This window comes from Stegostoma tigrinum, chromosome 6, assembly GCF_030684315.1.
Source record: "Stegostoma tigrinum isolate sSteTig4 chromosome 6, sSteTig4.hap1, whole genome shotgun sequence".
NCBI classification, from domain to species: domain Eukaryota; kingdom Metazoa; phylum Chordata; class Chondrichthyes; order Orectolobiformes; family Stegostomatidae; genus Stegostoma; species Stegostoma tigrinum.
In genome coordinates, this window is record NC_081359.1 from 80,222,175 (window position 1) to 80,240,413 (window position 18,239).

The 18,239-nt window shown below is 42.9% G+C and overlaps 1 protein-coding gene across 1 annotated transcript in view; it reads right to left on the bottom strand.

Annotated features, from left to right (window-relative positions):
* Positions 1–18,239, bottom strand: part of LOC125453053 (protocadherin Fat 4) — a 124,344-nt gene that overhangs the window by 91,777 nt on the left and 14,328 nt on the right. Inside the window, exons 4-5 of the mRNA XM_059646969.1 lie at positions 11,354–12,264; positions 5,318–5,492 (exon numbers count right to left, since the gene is read on the bottom strand). Coding sequence (XP_059502952.1) covers positions 5,318–5,492; positions 11,354–12,264 — 1,086 coding nt within the window. The remainder of the gene's footprint in view (positions 1–5,317; positions 5,493–11,353; positions 12,265–18,239) is intronic.

Below are 18,239 nucleotides of genomic sequence, written 5' to 3' on the forward strand. Positions count from 1 at the left end.
ATGCCAAGGGACGGCATATGAGATTTGAATAGTTGGGAACTTGATTTTGACTGGCACAGAACCAATGGGACCAAATGCCTTTTTACATGCTCTTAATGCATAGGACTCTATGACCATGTGACCCTCTGACTGATAGGTGCTCCATGGATTTCAGTGAGGGCTACTGTCCTAAGACTTTGGAGCATGGCTAACTGCTTGCTTGACATAGAATTTTACTGTATAGAAGGAGGCTTTTTTTGGTCCATCATGTCTGTACCAGTTTCTGAAAGAGCTAACCAGCTAGGCCAATCTCCAGCCCTATGTCCATAGCCCCCTAAATTCATCACTCTCATATATATATCCATGATAATGGGAACTGCAGATGCTGGAGAATCCAAGATAACAAAGTGTGGAGCTGGATGAACACAGCTGGCAAAGCAGCATCTCAGGAGCACAAAAGCTGACGTTTCGGGCCTGAAACGTCAGCTTTTGTGCTCCTGAGATGCTGCTTGGCCTGCTGTGTTCATCCAGCTCCACACTTTGTTATCATATATATATCTAGCTCTTTTTTGAAACCTTTATGGAATCCACTTCCACACTCTTCCAGGCTGTACGTTCCAAATCCTAACACCTCTCTGAATAAAGAAGTTTCCCCTTATCTCATGCCTGGTTCTCTTGCTGATAATCTTGAAATTGTGATTCCCTAGTCACTGGCATACCAACTAGTGGAAACAGAATACCCTTCTTTACCCTGCCAAAATTGTTCATAATTTGAACATCTCAATAAGGTCAACTCTTAATCTTCACTGCTTCAAGTAAAATAAGTCCAATTTCTCTATTGTACCTAAAATCCTTCATTCCTGGTATCGTGCTAGTAAATCTCCTTTGAACTATCTCTAGGAGGTTAGCATCCTTCCTTAAGTATGGTGCCTGGAACGGAACACAGTACTCCACATATGGTCTGACCAATGATTTGAACAAGTGCAGCATCACTTCCTTGCTTTCATACTCTATGTCTCTTTTTATAAACGCATTATAAACACTTATAAACCATCTTAACAATTGTTTCACCTCGCCTGGCCACCGTCAGAGAATGAAACACATGAACCCTCAGGCCCCTCTGCCCCTGCATGCCTCTCGCAAGTTGTACCATTGAACCTGTATTATCGCTCCATGTTCTATCAAAATACATTACTTCAAATTTCTCTGCATTGAAATTCTTCTGCCAGGCATCTGTTCATTTGGCTGCTTTGTCAATGTCCCTTTGAAGTCGCTCAGTATTATCTTCACATTTCACTATTCTTTCTAGCTTTCTATTATCAGCAAATTTAAAGATTTTGTCCTCAACACCCATCTACAAATCATTTATATCAATCAGAAAAAGCAAGAATCCTAACACTGATCCCTGGCGAACACTCCTTTCAACTTGTCTCCAGTCTGAGAAATGTCCATTTGTACGTACCTTCTGTTTCCTATATGTTAGCCAATTTCTAATCCATGCTGTTATGGATATATCAATCCCAAACATTTCTACTTTGCCAATCAACCTACCACATTGCACGATATCAAATGTTTTTGAAAGTTCGAATATACAACATCCACAGCGTTGCCCTCATCCACTGCTTGTGTCACTTTGGCAAAGAACTCAATCAAATTTGTCAGACATGACCTGCACTTGGCAAAGCCATACTTATTTTATCTAATATTATATCCTCCATCAGTTTTCTCACTATTGACATCAAGTTGACAGGTCTGTGGTTTCCTGGTTATCCTTTGCCCCTATCTTAAACAACAGTGTCACATTTGCAATCTTTCATGCCCTGGAACTCATCCTGTGCTCAGAGGCCTGGAAAATTTTTGACAACCTCTACACTGACCTTTGTCAGCCATCTAGGAATCATCCCATCTGGGCCTGGCAGCATCCCTACCTGGAGCACTGCTGGCCTGTTTAGCGCCTCTTCTTTCTCTATCACTACATTGCTAAGTTGTTCAACACCCATATTTTCACTGGGCCATTGCCACCATCGTCTAACTTGATAAAGACAGAAACAAAATACTCATGAGGTACGTCTATCATATGCTTTGCTTCAGTGCTTGGCTTACTTTGCTTATTTCTTACGAGCCCCACTCAATCCTTCACTAATATTTTATGTTAATGTGTTTGAAGTGTTTGCTGGTGCATTGTCCAAATGTCAGATTGACGTAGCACACTGCTGCACAGCAAGGTGCCCACCCGTTTGACTGAGGACTGCTGACCAGCCAGGTGAGGTGTCTGTTTTGGAGCTTGTGTTAATTGGCACTGCAAGACAAGGCAAAACAAGTCAAGGCAGGGATGCTGTGAACATCCAGGTAGGCAGTAAGTGAGCAAGTATTAACAGAGCAAATGGGCAGCTCTGAGATACTGCCTGGATGACTCCTTCAGCTGGGCATGTCTGTATGTAGAAAGTGTCCCGGCTGTAGCCTTTCAATGCTAGTTGTCAGTGTGCCCCGCAATGCAAGTCTGCGCCTTGAGTGTGCACCTTACCAATGCCAGTGCATTGCAGAGGTGCCACAATAGCAGTGAAGTAGGTGCTTGATGCCAGTCTGTGGTCAAGGGGTGCATGTGCCTGGTGCTGTTGGACCTTGCCCTTGGCTGCAATTTGGTTATATGCAACACGGAGGTCCTGGGGAGTGAATGGTAAACTGAATCTGCCAAGTACCTCTTCTGGTTTCCATGTCGCATTTTCTCAACATTGTGCTGATCTGGCATGTTTGATAAGATGGAATGCTGAATATTAATGAAGAGGATTGGGCTGTCAACAAGGTGGTCCACAAGCAATAATTCCCTTCATCAGCAACTCACAGCTGCCGATTGTGTAACTCACCTCATCGCCTGTGAAAGTGTAAAAGTCGGAGTAAGTTCCTCCTGATGTTATAATGGACCTTGCCTGACTTCTTGCCCAATTCTGCTACACATCTCGCGATAGCCCACATTGCTCAGCCTTGCCTCCTTTGACTCTACTTTGGTAATGTGGCTTATCAGCAGCAGCTCCATTCCCCTTTCTACACTGTGATCAGCTTCTTTCCTGTTTCCTCCAATAGGTTTAGAGTGTGAGGGAAATCTCTCCTCTCTGCCACAATGGCCATTACCTCCTGTGGGGAACACCTGGAAAATATTAGTCTCGAGGTAAACATGAGGGAGACTCCTTTTCAGCTGCTTTTGTTCTCATACCAAGCTTCAGTGGCACTTTGATGACATTGGGTTCTCACCATTTCCTCCACTGCTGGTGTTTCTTGAAGGTTGTCAGGCTCTGACTTGTCAGCAAGAACCTCACTGTGCATTGCGATCAAATCCTAATCCAGGAAAACAATTAGGATTGAGGTACAGAGAGGCGAATGAGTAAAGTTGACAAAACACATAAATCCCTCTTCAAGAAAGAAAAGGAAGCCAGTAAGTTTATTGGTTGTAAGCAGGTTTGCATCCATGTCCTCTACACCTGTGATATGGAGGTGTAGTGAAGGAACAGTGATCAGAAAGCTTGTGATTTCAAATAAACCTGTTAGACTATAACCTGGTGTCATGTGACTTCTGACCTCTACCCTGTAGCAGCCTGGTGATGACATAATGCTCAGTCGGCAAACACAAATCTGATTTAGACTTTAATGAGGAAGAAATTAGTGACCTATCCTAATTGTGGCTCAGAAACCTATTCCCAGAATACAGAGGTACACATGAGCCAGATATTCTAAAGGCTTATTAATACTTTCAACATTACAAATGTTTGCCCAGAATTGTATGTGAATGGGGATTAAACCAAATTTTTATGAAAAACATTTTCATCTCTCTAGCCTTCGAATCAGCATGTGGCTGAGTGCTCCAGTGACAGGTCAAAAGTTATCTTCCTAAGTTCAATTTCCATTGCAATGCAATACAACTGTGAGTGCGAGTAGCTTCCAATAATGTGGTTTTGTGTTTTAATGCAGAACAGTGGGGCTCATTTGAATAAGTCTGCTACAAATAGGTATTTTATGCTTCATTCGAGAACCTGTGATTGCCTTTGTCACGTCGTACAGCGAAAACTTGTCTAATGCACCTAAATTGCTGGGTGCCCTGCAGGTACCATCTCTAGCTGAGATAACAAAGTGTGAAGCTGGATGAACACAGTAGGCCAAGCAGCATCTCAGGAGCACAAAAGCTGACGTTTCAGGCCTAGACCCTTCATCGATGGCGGAAGTGTCGGAAGATGATACGTTGTATCCGGAGGTTGGTGGGGTGGTATGTGAGAACAAGGGGGATCCTCTTGGGGCAGTTGTGGTGGGGGCGGGGTGTGAGGGATGTGTGGCGGGAAATGCGGGAGACGCGGTCAAGGGCGTTCTCGACCAATGTGGGGGGAAAGTTGCGGTCCTTGAAGAACGTGGACATCTGGGATGTGCGGGTGTGGAATGCCTCATCCTGGGAGCAGATGCGCAGAGGCGGAGGAATTGGGAATAGGGGATGGAATTTTTGCAGGAGGGTGGATGGGAGGAGGTGTATTCTAGGTAGCTGTGGGAGTCGAAACGTCCTGAAGGCCCGAAACATCAGCTTTTGTGCTCCTGAGATGCTGCTTGGCCTGCTGTGTTCATCCAGTTTCACGCTTTGTTATCTTGGATTCTCCAGCATCTGCAGTTCCCATTATTTCTGATACCATCTCTAGTTGACTGGTTAGTCACAACAGCTGCACAAACTCATCAACAGTGAAGAAAAGAAGCCACACTTTAAATTGGCTGTCAGTCTGTCAGAAAGCAGACCTGCCAAACCAGCTGACCGGTCAGTCTGCACTGGAAATATGTGGGAATCCTTTCCCAGGAGACTCGAGGGGGGAGCTGGGGATCAAAATGGTTAGAGATAATAGGAACTTCCGATGCTGGAGTCTGACATAACAGGGTGTAGAGCTGGATGTACACAGCAGGACAAGCAGCATCAGAGGAGCGGGTAAGCTGATGTTTCGGGTCTGGACCCTTCTTCAGAAGAAGTGCCCTTTCCTGCTCCTCTTATGCTGCCTGGCCTGCTGTATTCATCCAGCTCCACACCCTGTTATCAAAATGGTTAGGCTGTTTGGGACTTCCAAACCATGACAGTGGTAAAAATCAATACAGCAAAAATAACATGGGCCCTGAATTTCCTGTGCTGTTGCCTTGAATTTTGTAGACAATTAAACTATAATTGCTTATCCATTCTGTCATGGTGAGAGTTGAAAGTTGGACTGAAAGAAACTATCTATTTGGATGAATGGAGTGAAAAAAGCTGTATTAGATATTTTTGATTGCATAAAACGTAAATCCTTGCTTTGAGCTTTTTTGCTAAGTATTTTTCCATTACCTGCATCTGTGGCGGTCACCACCAGCATATATTCTGCTTGAGTCTCTCTGTCTAGACTCTGCACTAGGCTGAGACTTCCACTTGCTGAGATTGAGAATTTGCCATCTTCATTTCCACGATTAATCTGATAGGTCAGCTTACTGTTGGAACTGAGGTCATCATCACGTCCCAGTACCTGGGAAACACAGCAGGGTCAGACAAAGTAACTTTTTCCAATCACAATGCTTCAGAAGTGTTTCTGCACAAGATGGAAGTCCACTACATATATTATTTCACTGAATGTTTGAAGGGTTTTGTTGTTTCTATCTACAGTTCAATCAGAGAATGATTAGTGTTAAAATATCAATGTCCAGATGAGCTGCTGTGAATGTCACAGTATTTTGAAAGATCTAAATCTCCTTTATAGGGACCTGTCTTTATCACACTGTCATGCAGGCTTTATCTGATTTGATACTGAAGACATATTGTGTTGGTTTAAGTCACAGTCCATCAAATATTCTTGAATAATGTCATTGCGGCAAATGGCAAATCACCCTTTAGACTCTCGCTTTTCACCTGACAAAATAACAAGAAGCAATACACAACTGGATCACTCTTTAAAAAAAATTGAATCCAGACTTCATGAGCAGAGTTCTCATCGGTATCAAAGCTCTACTATAAATGCATTCGGGAAACGGCTACAAGGTCACTTGCAGAGGATGGATAATAGTAGCAAAAACAGAAATTGCTGGAAAAGCTCAGCAGGGCTGGCAGTATCTGTGGAGAGAAAACAAAGTTAATGTTTCGGGTCCAATGACCCTTCTTCAGAACTGGTGGTAGCTGGGAAAAAAAATGGCTTTTATACACAAGATAGGGTGTGTGGACGAGGGGAGAAGAGGGGTAAATGATAGGTGGAGACAGAGGCCGAAGAGGGATAAAAACAGTTGCACAGTCAAAGGAATGGTTAAATACCAGCCGAGAAGTATGAATAGCCGCTAACAGGGACTATTAGTCACAGAGAACGATGTGTGGTAACAACCGGTGTCATAAGAAGGCAGCGGGCACAGAGCTGGGCGAAAGCACGGGGAAAGGTGCCCAAGCCCTCAAATTGTTCAATTTGATATTAGGTCCACAAGGCTGCAGGGTTCCCAAGCAGAAACTGAGCTGTTCTTGCAGCTTGTGCTGAGTTTCATTGGAGCATTGCAGCAAGCCCAAAATGGAAATGTTGGCCAGGGAATAAGGTGGGTGTTGAAGTGATAGGCAACTGGAACTTCAGGGTCTTTTTCATGGACAGAACGCAGGTGTTCTGCGAAGCAGTCAGCCAGTCTTCATCTCCCCAGTGTAGTGGCGACCACATTGAGAGCAGTGAATCCAGTAGACTAGACTGAGTGGTTCATCTGGAAGGTGTGTCTAGGGCCTGGGATAGCGAGTAGAGAGGGAATAAATAGACAGGTACTACACCTTTGGTAGTTATAGGGAAGGTGCCATGGGGCTGTAGGAGAATGTTTGGAGTGGATGAGGACAGGACCAAGGTGACTGAAAAGAACAGTCCCTGCGGAAGGCTGACAAAGGAGGAGAGGGAAACATGTATCTGGTGGTGGCATTGCGCAGGAAATGGCAGAAACAGCAGCTAAGCATCTTTTTAATGTGAGTGCTGGTGGGATGGTAGGTGAAGACAAGGGGGACCCTAATGTTACAGTGGGAGGGACAAAGTGCAGGAGATGGGTGAGAGCTGGCTCAGGGTCCTATCAACTTTAGTGCTGGGGAATCCTCGGTTGAGGAAGTAGGTGGTCATTTCGGAAGTCCACATGTCAAAGGTGGCATCATCAGAACAAATGTGATGGAGATAAAGGAGCTGGGAGAGTGGAATAGAGTATTTATAGGAAGCACGATGTGAGGATGTAGAGTCAAGGTGACTGTGGGAGTCAGTGGTTTGTAGTGGATTTGTAGCTAGCGTATCCTCAGAAATGGAAACAAAGTTATCGAGGAAGGGAAGGGAGGAGTCAGAAATGGACCAGGCGAAAGAGAGAGTGGGGTGGAAATTAGAAGTGAAATAGGTAAACTTTTCCAATTCTAGAGGAGAGAAGGAATCAGCACTGCTGATGTCAGCGATATACCGGGGAAAAAGTTGTAGGTGGGGGCCGGAGCAGGACTGAAACAAGGAATGTTTCACATATCCTACAAACAGACTGGCATAACTGGGGCTCGTGCAGGTACCCACAGCCGCACCATGGGAGGAGTCGAAAGAGAAGTTATTCATGGTGAGGATGAGCTTGGCCTGGCAGAGGAAGGTGGTGGGGATGGTTCAGGCCATTTTTCCAGGAAGAAGCAGAGAGTTCTAAGCCAATCCTGATAGGGGATGGACGCATAAGGAGATTGCACGTCCTTGGTGAACAGCAGGCAGCTGGAGCCCGCAAACTGGAAATTCCAAAACTGACGTAAAATGTTGGGGGAATCACAGAAGGAGAGAAAAACATTGAGACAAGGTAGGAAGAGATGAGTTCTGTGGGGCAGGAGCAGGCTGAAACAATGGGTCAGTCCAAGCTGTCCTGTTTGTGGATTTTTGGAAGGACGTGGAAGTGGCCCAATTGTGCAGTACTAAAGCCCCCTGTACTGTCTGTGGTACCACAACAGATCAAGCTTACTTAGATGGGTATAAAAGACCAGACTATTCAAAGGCAAGCTGTTCATGCCAACATTTTTATTTCAACTGCCATCTAAAATAAATTATTTGATCACACATCTTCTTGATGTTTATGGGAACTTGTTGTTCATGAATTGGCCTGTTGTGTTTCTTATATTTTTTAGAAGCACTTCCTTTTTTCATTATAAAGTTATGTAATTATGAAGAGAAACTTGACACAGTTTACTAAGGTAATAAAATGTGAGGCTGGATGAACACAGCAGACCCAGCAGCATCTCACGAGCACAAAAGCTGACGTTTCGTCCAGAAGGGTCTAGGCCCGAAACGTCAGCTTTTGTGCTCCTGAGATGCTGCTTGGCCTGCTGTGTTCATCCAGCCTCACATTTTATTATCTTGGATTCTCCAGCATCTGCAGTTCCCATTATCACAGTTTACTAAGGTGACACCTCAGGCCGAACCAATGCTTCAGCCGAATATTTTTTGGCCGTGTTCTTTAGATTCTTTAGCGCTCGAAGAGGCTGTTAAAAAATGCTTCCCTTGATGGCAGATATTCATAATTGAAATGAGATTTGAACAGAAGCTTGAAAGCTTGCAACATGATCAAAAGTATATTAAGCTGATATATCAGTTTAGCGCAAGTTGTTACTTTAGTGAAGAAGTCGAAGCCTATGCTAGCAACAACGAACCAGAGAATCATGAAGGGACGGATTTCTATTTAAATTGTCTGTGAGATTTCACTAAAGTTGTTTAATGGCATTTTAGGCAATAATAATTAACCTTAAAGATACAGACAGGTTAGGTGAGTAGAGAAAAACTGGGCAGCTGGACTATAGTGTGGGGAAATGTGAGGTTATATACTTTTACAGGAAGAGTTAGGAGATGAATGTTATCGAGATGGAGGAAGACTGCAGAAAGCTAAAGAACAAAATGATTTGGGGTTACTTGCCCATGAATCACAAAAAGTTACCATCCATGTTCAGCAGGTAAGAGGAAGACCAATGGAATGTTTGTTTCAAAGGGAATGGAGTATAAAAATAGGGAAGTTTTGCTAAAACTGAGGTAATAGTCAGGCCGCAAGTGGAATACTGTGAACAGTTTGGGCCCCTTGTTGAAAGAAAGATATGCTCACATTGGCAGCAGTCCAGAGAAGGTTCACCAGGCTGATGCCAGGCATGGAGGGATTGTTTTATGAGGAGAGGTTGAGTAGATTGGGACAGTACTCATTGGTGTATAGGAGAATGTGAAACCACCTGATTGAAATGCACAAGATTCGCAGAGGACTTGACAAAGTAGATGCAGAAAAATTGTTTCTCCTTGTGGGAGAACCAGAGGGCATACACACAGAATAAGGGGCCACACATTTGAGACAGAAATGAGGAGGAATTTCTTCTCTCAGAGGATTGTATATCTGTGGAATTCTTTAACACAGAGAGCAGTTGAAGCTATACAATTAAGTATATTCAAGGCTGAGATACAGACAGATTTTTAATTGGTAAGGAAATCAAGGGTTGCGGGCAATGGTCAGGAAAGTGGAGTTGAGAATTATCAGATCAGCCACGATCTCATTTAATGACAGCGCATTTAGATGGGCAGAATGGTCTACTTCTGCTCATATTTTATGGTCTGCTATCTTAATGTCCTTTCCATGCAGGCAGCTCTATTGGCAACAAATAAGTGTTGCTGAAGATTTTGAGTGCATCTTAAAAATATACCACAATATACTGTTGACTTTGTGCTGGAAGTTTGAAGGAAACTTTTTAAGCACTTTGGAACATGTTCTGAGAAACTTTGTCAAGGTTTCAATGCTACCAACATTGATTCCAGAAATTTTCCGAGGGCATCATTGGAAAAGAGCAAGTGCTTGCTTGTGACCGAACAGACACTAATAGGATTAACCAAGAAAATGAGAGTGCTTATCATGGCCTTTTTGCTGGGACTCCCCAGTGGTCGACAAGAGAAATGGAAGGGGGGGGCAAGAGTATGCAGATCGGAAGTAGCTACTGCTGAAGATGGGGAACAGATGACAGATGATGTGAACTCCTTCGTCCATGAGGATATCCCAATGAATTTCCTGTCACAATAGAGGTCTAATTGCAGGAACTTCTGCTCACTAGGTTCCAGATCCACACTGAAGTCAGCTGTTGTGAATTAGTCGATTGACTCTGCACCTTAATTGCGGGCACTTATTGTGCAGTGATAGTGTCCCTACCTGTGGATTTAAGTCCCAGCTGATCCAGAAATGTATCAAAACATGGTGTAGAGGTTGATTGGAACCATCCATACCTTAACTGGAGTGAGTTTGAGGAGCCCACGTGTACTCTCCACAAATAAATACTTGAGAGCTAAATGTGTAAGTGTCACTGTTAGCACCTCCAAACAAGTTCAAATTGTGCTAATAAGCAATTAGGACCAAAATGCTGAAACCAGAATTACTCCATTTTAATTTAATCCCCCTCCTCTCTTCCGACCCTTTCCTAGTCATGGTGTTGCATGGTCATTGATGGGCATGCTTCTTAATTTGTTGTTTAATTGATTACTTGGGTGATTTATTGTTAGTTTAATTTTTTTTTGTTTTGTAGATTTCAAGCTTTTGTAGACCGTTGTGGCTCAGTGGCAATGTTCCTACCCCCAAGCTGGGAGGTCTGGATTCAACTCTTGTTTACTTCGTAGGTGTGTAATTAAAAAAGACTTTCAAACAAGCATCTCTTATGAGCACAGTACCTATTTAATACCTCCTTTACCATGTCCTGCTGGACAGTTCAACTACCGCCTATCAGTCTGATGATCTCCATAAATTCTTACATGCAGTTGTGGTGAAATTGACCAGAAGTGAAATTGACTGGACCACTGTATACTTCAACACCAATCTCCAGTTTCCTGTGTTCCCACTTGGACAAATAGTTATGCAAAATAAAGCCTCATCAAAAGTAATGCCAATTATACTAATTAGCAACATTGAATTGAGACTTGGCTGATATTTAGTTATGAACAAAACTTAGTTATAAGGCAAAGCACAGATGTAGGTAACCAAATATTGTACCAAATTCAATGTATTATTTACCAGAAAATGTGCCCATGCTATAATGCCAAGTGTTTTGAGAGATGCTCCCCACAATGCATTGTCTGTCACCTCAGGAACTTGGTCATCAGCAATGTCACTGATTAGTGAGGAGAAATGCTCCATGAAAGGTCTTTATGCAGAGATGTTATTGCTTATAATGCTTTTCACAAGAAACAGTTATGGTAGCAATTATTGCATCTTTCACAGGAAAACTAACATTTGAAACAGAAGGCAAATAGAATGGTCAGAGTACCACTTACAGAAATCTGGTTTGATTAAATATAAATAAACAATCAAAACAACTGCTACAGTATGCAAAGAAGATATTTTTAAAAGTTAATCTGCTAAATACCTGATGTACAATTTTTGGAACAGTATTTGTGTTCTCCATGAGATGAAAAGTCATTTGCATGGGCTGAATGATGGGTGCAAAATCATTGAAATCCCTCAGTATAACAGTGACAGTAGCTGTCCCTGACCTGGGACTCTTTCCACCATCCAATGCAAATACCACAAAGGAACACCATGGGGTTTGTTCACGATCCAATTTTCCTGAAACTGAGATTAATCCTGTGACTGAATCAATGTAAAAGTCCTTGCTACTAAGAATATATCGAACTTGTCCATTTTTGCCTTCATCAGAGTCAGCAGCTGAAACGACAAGCAAATCTGAGCCACGAGGTATATTTTCATCCACTGTGACAATATAAATGTTTTCCGTGAAGACAGGACTGTTGTCATTCACATCAATAATGATTACTGTAATGCTCATTGAGGAAGATAGTGATGGCTCTCCTTCGTCTGAGGCAATCACATCTATTATAACCCTCTCAATTTTTTCTCCATCAATATCTCCAATGATGCTAAGTTCTCCGCTTGTTGCATCGATGCTAAACTTGTTCCTTGAGAGCTCCTGCAGAGAGTATTCAACCTGGCCATTGAGCCCACTGTCCAGATCCACAGCTGTTACTGTCATTATTACTGAACCAATAGAAGTATCTTCAGGAAGGTAGATAGTGTTTGCAGTTCTGAACTCAGGTGCGTTATCATTCACGTCATTGAGCTTCACAGTTATCCATGCACTACTTGTGAAACATGTTGAATCACATTGAGGCTGATCAACAGCTTGCACAATTAAAGTATAGACAGACTGGTGTTCTCGATCTAATGTCTTTTGGACCGTAAGTACAGCACTTCTGTCAACTACAAACTGTCCATTATGATCCCCCGAGATTATTTTAAATGTCAAAGCAGCATTTGGACCTGGACAACAAACAAAATAACAACATTAAATAACATTTAGACATTCATACAACACTCATAAAGGGCATTTCCTATCCATTCCAAACTTCACTGCAAGACGATCAACTATCTCTGTACATAGGCAATGGCAGTATCACGAGAATGTCAATGGATTAATGATCTAGAGATTCAGGTTGATTCCCTGGGGTCATGGGTTCAGATCTCTGTCATGGCAGCTAGTGGAATTTGATTAATAAATTTGCTAGTATCTGTAACTCTTGTTTATTAATATCCTTTGGGGAGGAAGTCTGCCATCCTTCTGAACCTCATGTGAGTCCAGACCCACAGCAATGTCTCTGAAATGGCTGCACTTAGACAATCAGAGCCTTCCAGCTATTCATTATGATCGTAGCTGGTTGTCCAACTCAGTACTTTCGTTCCCACTTTTTTCCCATACCCTTTGATCCATTTAGCCCTAAGAATTATATCAAACTTCTTCAAAACATTCAATGTTTTGGCCGCAACTGCTTTCTGTGGCAGAGACACCACCTCTAGGTGACTTAAACAGTACATGAGCACAAACAGCAGCCTGACATCATTCGAAAGTGATGGAAATCAGCACCCAGTCTCAAACATGGTACTTCTGGAAGTGATATAGTCAAAGGAAGAGGAAACGCAAGTTAAAAAGATCACAGCAACTAATACTAACATACTTTTGAAATCTCCATCACCAGGACATGTAAACACATGACTGATCAAACTCTGCAAGGCCTGCTCCCAATAAGATTAAACTGTTCTCCTTGAGTTTAAATTTGACAACAACAGCTGCATTCAATTTACCGATTAGATACAGTCTGACAGAAGTTTTAATAAATGAGGGGGAAACAAGAGTTTCATTGTGCCGTTGTTTTATAGGTCAAGTAACTGAATCTTAAGGTTTTCAAAATGACTCCAGCTTCACTATAATTATCCCTCAGCTGGTTTGTTTCCTTCTGACTGGTCACTTTCATTGTTTTTCTAGGACATTGGGGATACACAATCATTGCAAGATACACAATAATATGCACGGGCAGTTCTATTGGCATGTTGAAAATAAGTCAACTTGTAAGATCTGAGTTGGAAACAGAATGTTTAATCATAGATGTTTGTATGGATGGTGCTTTTGTGACTTTGGTAGAAATTTTTATTATATTATAGAAGATTGCAGTTTAGTACACTATAGAATAAAGATACATGCAATGTTAATTCCAGATTTCTGTTTCCAAATGACCAGGTTGCATTGTTGACTGATGCTTAACAACTGGAGGCCAGCAAATGCAGTCAACTCTATCTTTCAGATTCAATTATCTCGAGACACAAATGGTGGTAGTAATGATGTCACTTGAAAGGTCTGGTAATGCACAAGGTTGCAATAAAAATAGAGTACAAAGGATAAGGAGGAGGAGTGAATCAGAGCAGCAGCTGTCAGGCAAGCCAGATTTCCTTTTAACATGAATGAATAGGGTTACTCATTCCAGTATCCAAACATGAATAAGCCAAAGTGAGAGACACAACATGCTGTTAAAGATTTTGTTTTCTCTGCACAGGCAACAATGGTAGCATTAAACATTTATTGGAATAGCACCAAAAGGATTGAAGGCATTTTGACATTGTTATCCATTTTGATGGATACAGCGTGAGAGGAGCATACTCCTGCTAAATGTTCCATTTTCCCAGCATCCGAGTCTGGAAGGAAATTTGTTCACTACTTTGTTGATGAGGCGGACAGGCAATGTGCAACCTGGAAAGGATTAAATTGCTTCACAGTATTGGAAAGTATCTCCCGCCCCCCATCCCCCACCACCATTACTAATCTGAACATCATGAAATATGGTGGAGGAGGCAGTCGGGGGCTGCGGACCCCTTCCATCTTACTCAGTCCTCCCCTTTGTTTCATTACAGGCAAAACTGGCTCACAATGCGGTCAAAAGGATTGAGACACATGGCAGAGGTGTGTTCATCCAAGCTCCTCAGGTCTACATGAGGTAAAACATTTTTGCTCAAGCCTGGGAAGAGAGCAGACATTCATGTTGGGACAGAGAGACCGCAAGGGCCAGCCAATCCATTAGAATACATTGTGCTGCATTGCTCTCCTTTTAACACCAGTGCTAGTTTACTCCTAGATTGCACAAGCTTTTATCTACTTTTGACGGCCAATTCCCTCTCTTCTCTTACACAGGCATCACCGGCACCAGCCGACTTTCACAAGGAAGAAGCCAACTTCACCTCCTCTTCCGACTCGAATAAAGAAAGAACTGAAAGCTCACAGGTTACAGCAATAAGGTTTTCACCTGCACCTTCTACAGCTCAGAGACTTGCACCTCTGTGCATTCTCTTAGGCTTGGGAGTACAATCTAATGAGCACATTACTGACACTGGTGAAATTTAATTTTAATAGAAGAAACTGGAATTAAACACTAGTTTAATGGTGATCACGCAACATTTGTCAGTGATCATTAAAAAAAAGCCTTGTTCACTAATGTCCTGAAAGGAAGCAAATCTGCTATTCTTACCTGCACTGGCCTACATGTGACTCAGATCCACAGCAAGGTGTTTCCCTTTTAACTGAGTTCTGAAATGGCCTAACATGTCACTCAGTTCAAGGCCTATGGGGGTTGGGTAATAAATGCTGGCACATCCAACAATGCCTACATCCCACAAATACATGAATGAATTTAAAAAGAAAATTGTGCAAGATTATGGTGAAATCTGGCCTGCACACATCTCTCCACACTTACACCCACTTTGTGAATGAAAGCACAGTATTATGATCTTACACACCTCTGAAGGCAACATTTCATTCTATATTTCAGCTTTTCCAGGCAGCGTACTGCCATTCAAGGCTGGGAGATGTCGTTTGGCCAGCTTATGTGAGCAACCATAGCGTATTGATCTGCCAGAGAAGCTACACAAAAAGTTGCCTCTCCCAAGTTCAGCACCACCCTGAGGGATTGTCATGTATTTCAGGGCAAGTTAACAGACTACTTGCACTTCAAAACATTGAAGGGTTTTCAATGATGGAAAGGTTGAGAGGAGATTCTTTAGGATTTCTCTCAACCTGCCAGCAATCATGAGAAATTTCACTGCAAATTATTCAGTTATGATAACCTGAGAGCAACTTTAACAGCGACCTAACTTTGATGCCATGTGTTGTTAGTATATTGTCTCACTGCCTGCTACCAGTGTGACATGTAATATGCAGATACTCGAAAGTCAGGTCAGCCAAAAATATCAAGCATGCAATCAGGTGAATGATGAGTCATTTATTTGGCAAATTAGAAGGTCAAAGACTGATAAGAAGTAAGGCCCACATATCCTCAGCGGGGGCTGCTTGCTAGATTATCCACAGAACATTAGATGATTAAATAAAGTCCAAATCCTGAAAGGAAATTACAATAAGGTTATCTCTGGCCTCTCAAGCTCAGTGATTCCAGCCTCAGAAGATTTCAGCTGCATCCAGGATATCCCCACTTTGTTAGCTCCAGTTCTGAAGGATGTGCCAATGATGCAGGATACCTTTTCTGGACTATGCTGCAAAGCTCTACCAGATCAGTCAAGATCAAACCCCATCTTAAAGAGGCCTATGCTCTGTTCTACTAAGGTCCTGCTGAAAGCATGAGCAGCATTGTATCTTCATCCAGCATCAGACTGATGGTTACATAACGGTTTCATGATCCATGTTTGGAGAAGGTACACGAGGGGCATAGGTGGAGTAGACAGGAAGGAGCTTTTACCCGTGCGAGAGGGATCAATGACTAGGGGGACACAGATTTACGTTAAGAGTCAGAAGAATTAGATGGGACATGAGGAAAAACATTCTCACCCAGAATGAGGCACGGATCTCAAACTCACTGTTGATAAGGGTGGTAGGGGCCGAAAGCCTTGTAACATTTAAAAAGCATTTAGGTGTGCACTTGCGATATCAATGCTTACAAGGTTGTGGGCCAAGACTGAAAAATGGGATTAGATTAATTAGATAGTTGTTTTTGGTCAGCAGGGACACAATGGGCTGGAGTCTTTTCTGTGCTGCAGATATCTATGACCTGTTACCTCCCAGAAGAAATGTTTGTGTGGCCTAAGGGCATTAGACAGCCCTGAAGTATCTAATTCAGGCCTCAAAAATTTGACTTTGATGGTCACATAATTTGAACATTGATGGAGGAGGAAGCCTTTTCAGTTGGCCAACTCTGCAGCCTGGAAATCTATTGGTCTCAAAACAATGGTGGGGGGAGGTGGGTGTGCCGTTCATAGTGGGATAGGTTTGCCAAACAGTCCTTTTGACTGCACATCCTCCTCCAGCAGATGACACAGTTTGGTGAAATAGCTGGGACATCCTTAATCAGTGCCTACATTATCATTCAGAGGGTTGAAGAAAGTGACAGCGAGGCCTGTGGGTGCAGGGTCTCATCTTTCTCCCCCTGTCTATACTTGCTACCACTGCCTTTGGAGGCTAGGGAGCAGCTGCTGGAGGTCACTGTTCTTGCTGACCTCCCTGACAAAATAATCCCTCTCTTCATTTACAATGTATCCGAGTTGAAAGTAGACCACAAGCACCGTAGCCGCAGGGATCACCATATGAAGTGTGTGGGAAGATAATCTGTGAGGAATGTCAGAAAAATAATTGAATTTTATTGAAGTAACTCCTGGTCCCTCACGTCATCACAATGAAGCCCAATGCCTTACCCTTACACAGTGTGACATGTAGGCTTCCCAAGGAGGTCATTGTCAGGCCTACATAAAGAGCCCTGAGGGGGTGTCATATCCAAACAAACGTTGCACAACTAGACTTTTCATGATACATGAGGGAAATGGAATTCTGTCGGTAAGCTCATAGATCATAGAATCCCTACAGAGAGGAAACAGGCCATTTGGCCCAACAAGTCCACACCGCCCCTCCAAACAGCTTACCCAGACACATTCCCCTAAGTTCCCATGCCTAACTCACCTAACCTAAACATCCCTGGGCACTGTGGGCAATTTAGCATGACCAATCCACCTAACCTGCACATCTTTGGACTGTGGGGCGAAACTGGAGCACCCGGACGAAACCCACGCTGACATGGAGCGAACGTGCAAACTCCACACAGATAGTTACCCAAGGCTGGAATTGAACCCCGGTCCCTGGCACAGCAATTTAGTACACTATAGAATAAAGATACATGCAAAGACAGCAGTGCTAACCACTGAGCCATCATGCCACAAATTGATGCTATTGAGATAACATCTCCCATCCCTCAAAAAAGGCTGCCTTTCGCAGACCGTGTCCTTGAGCACCTACAGTTCAATGTGACAACTGTGATGTGTCGTCTTCCAGTGCTAACTATAAGATGTATGTGTGAACTGGAAACTCAGATGTTTAACAGCCTTTGTCTGATTCCATTTGCTTAGCTGATATGGTAAGGAGGTGAGTAGTACATACAGTGGAATGGTCATGATTGCTGAAGGCTATTGTCCTGAATGTGCATTCTGGGTTAATAGATGATCTAGATATTTTTTAATCAACCTGATCAGAAATGTTATGACTCACATGTGAGCTTGATCCTCCTTGCTCAGAGACAGGGGTATGGCCACTGCAACAAAAGAGCCCTTTTTGACAATGAATGTATGCAAATTGAAGCCAGATGGGTTGCATTACTGAATCACTGCAGACATGATTGCTGCAATTTTCCCTCACAGGGCCTCAAATTCCAAAGGTTTTTTTTCTGAAGAAATTGTGCCTTAATTTGTCTACTCTGCATGCGATGTCAGTCATTCTGAGAGTTGTTATGCAACTGACTTTCAATCCAATGTGTCAAGGTTCCCATTTCATCTCAGTGTGAGGAACTTGCAGGATCTGCCAGTGATGCATGAACTTCCTCCACCCTTCATATTCCCAGTCTCTCTGGCCCCAATTTCGGCCTCCTTCTATTTCTGTTTCCAAGATATAAAACTGTTCATGTGCCTAATTTACCTCCAGA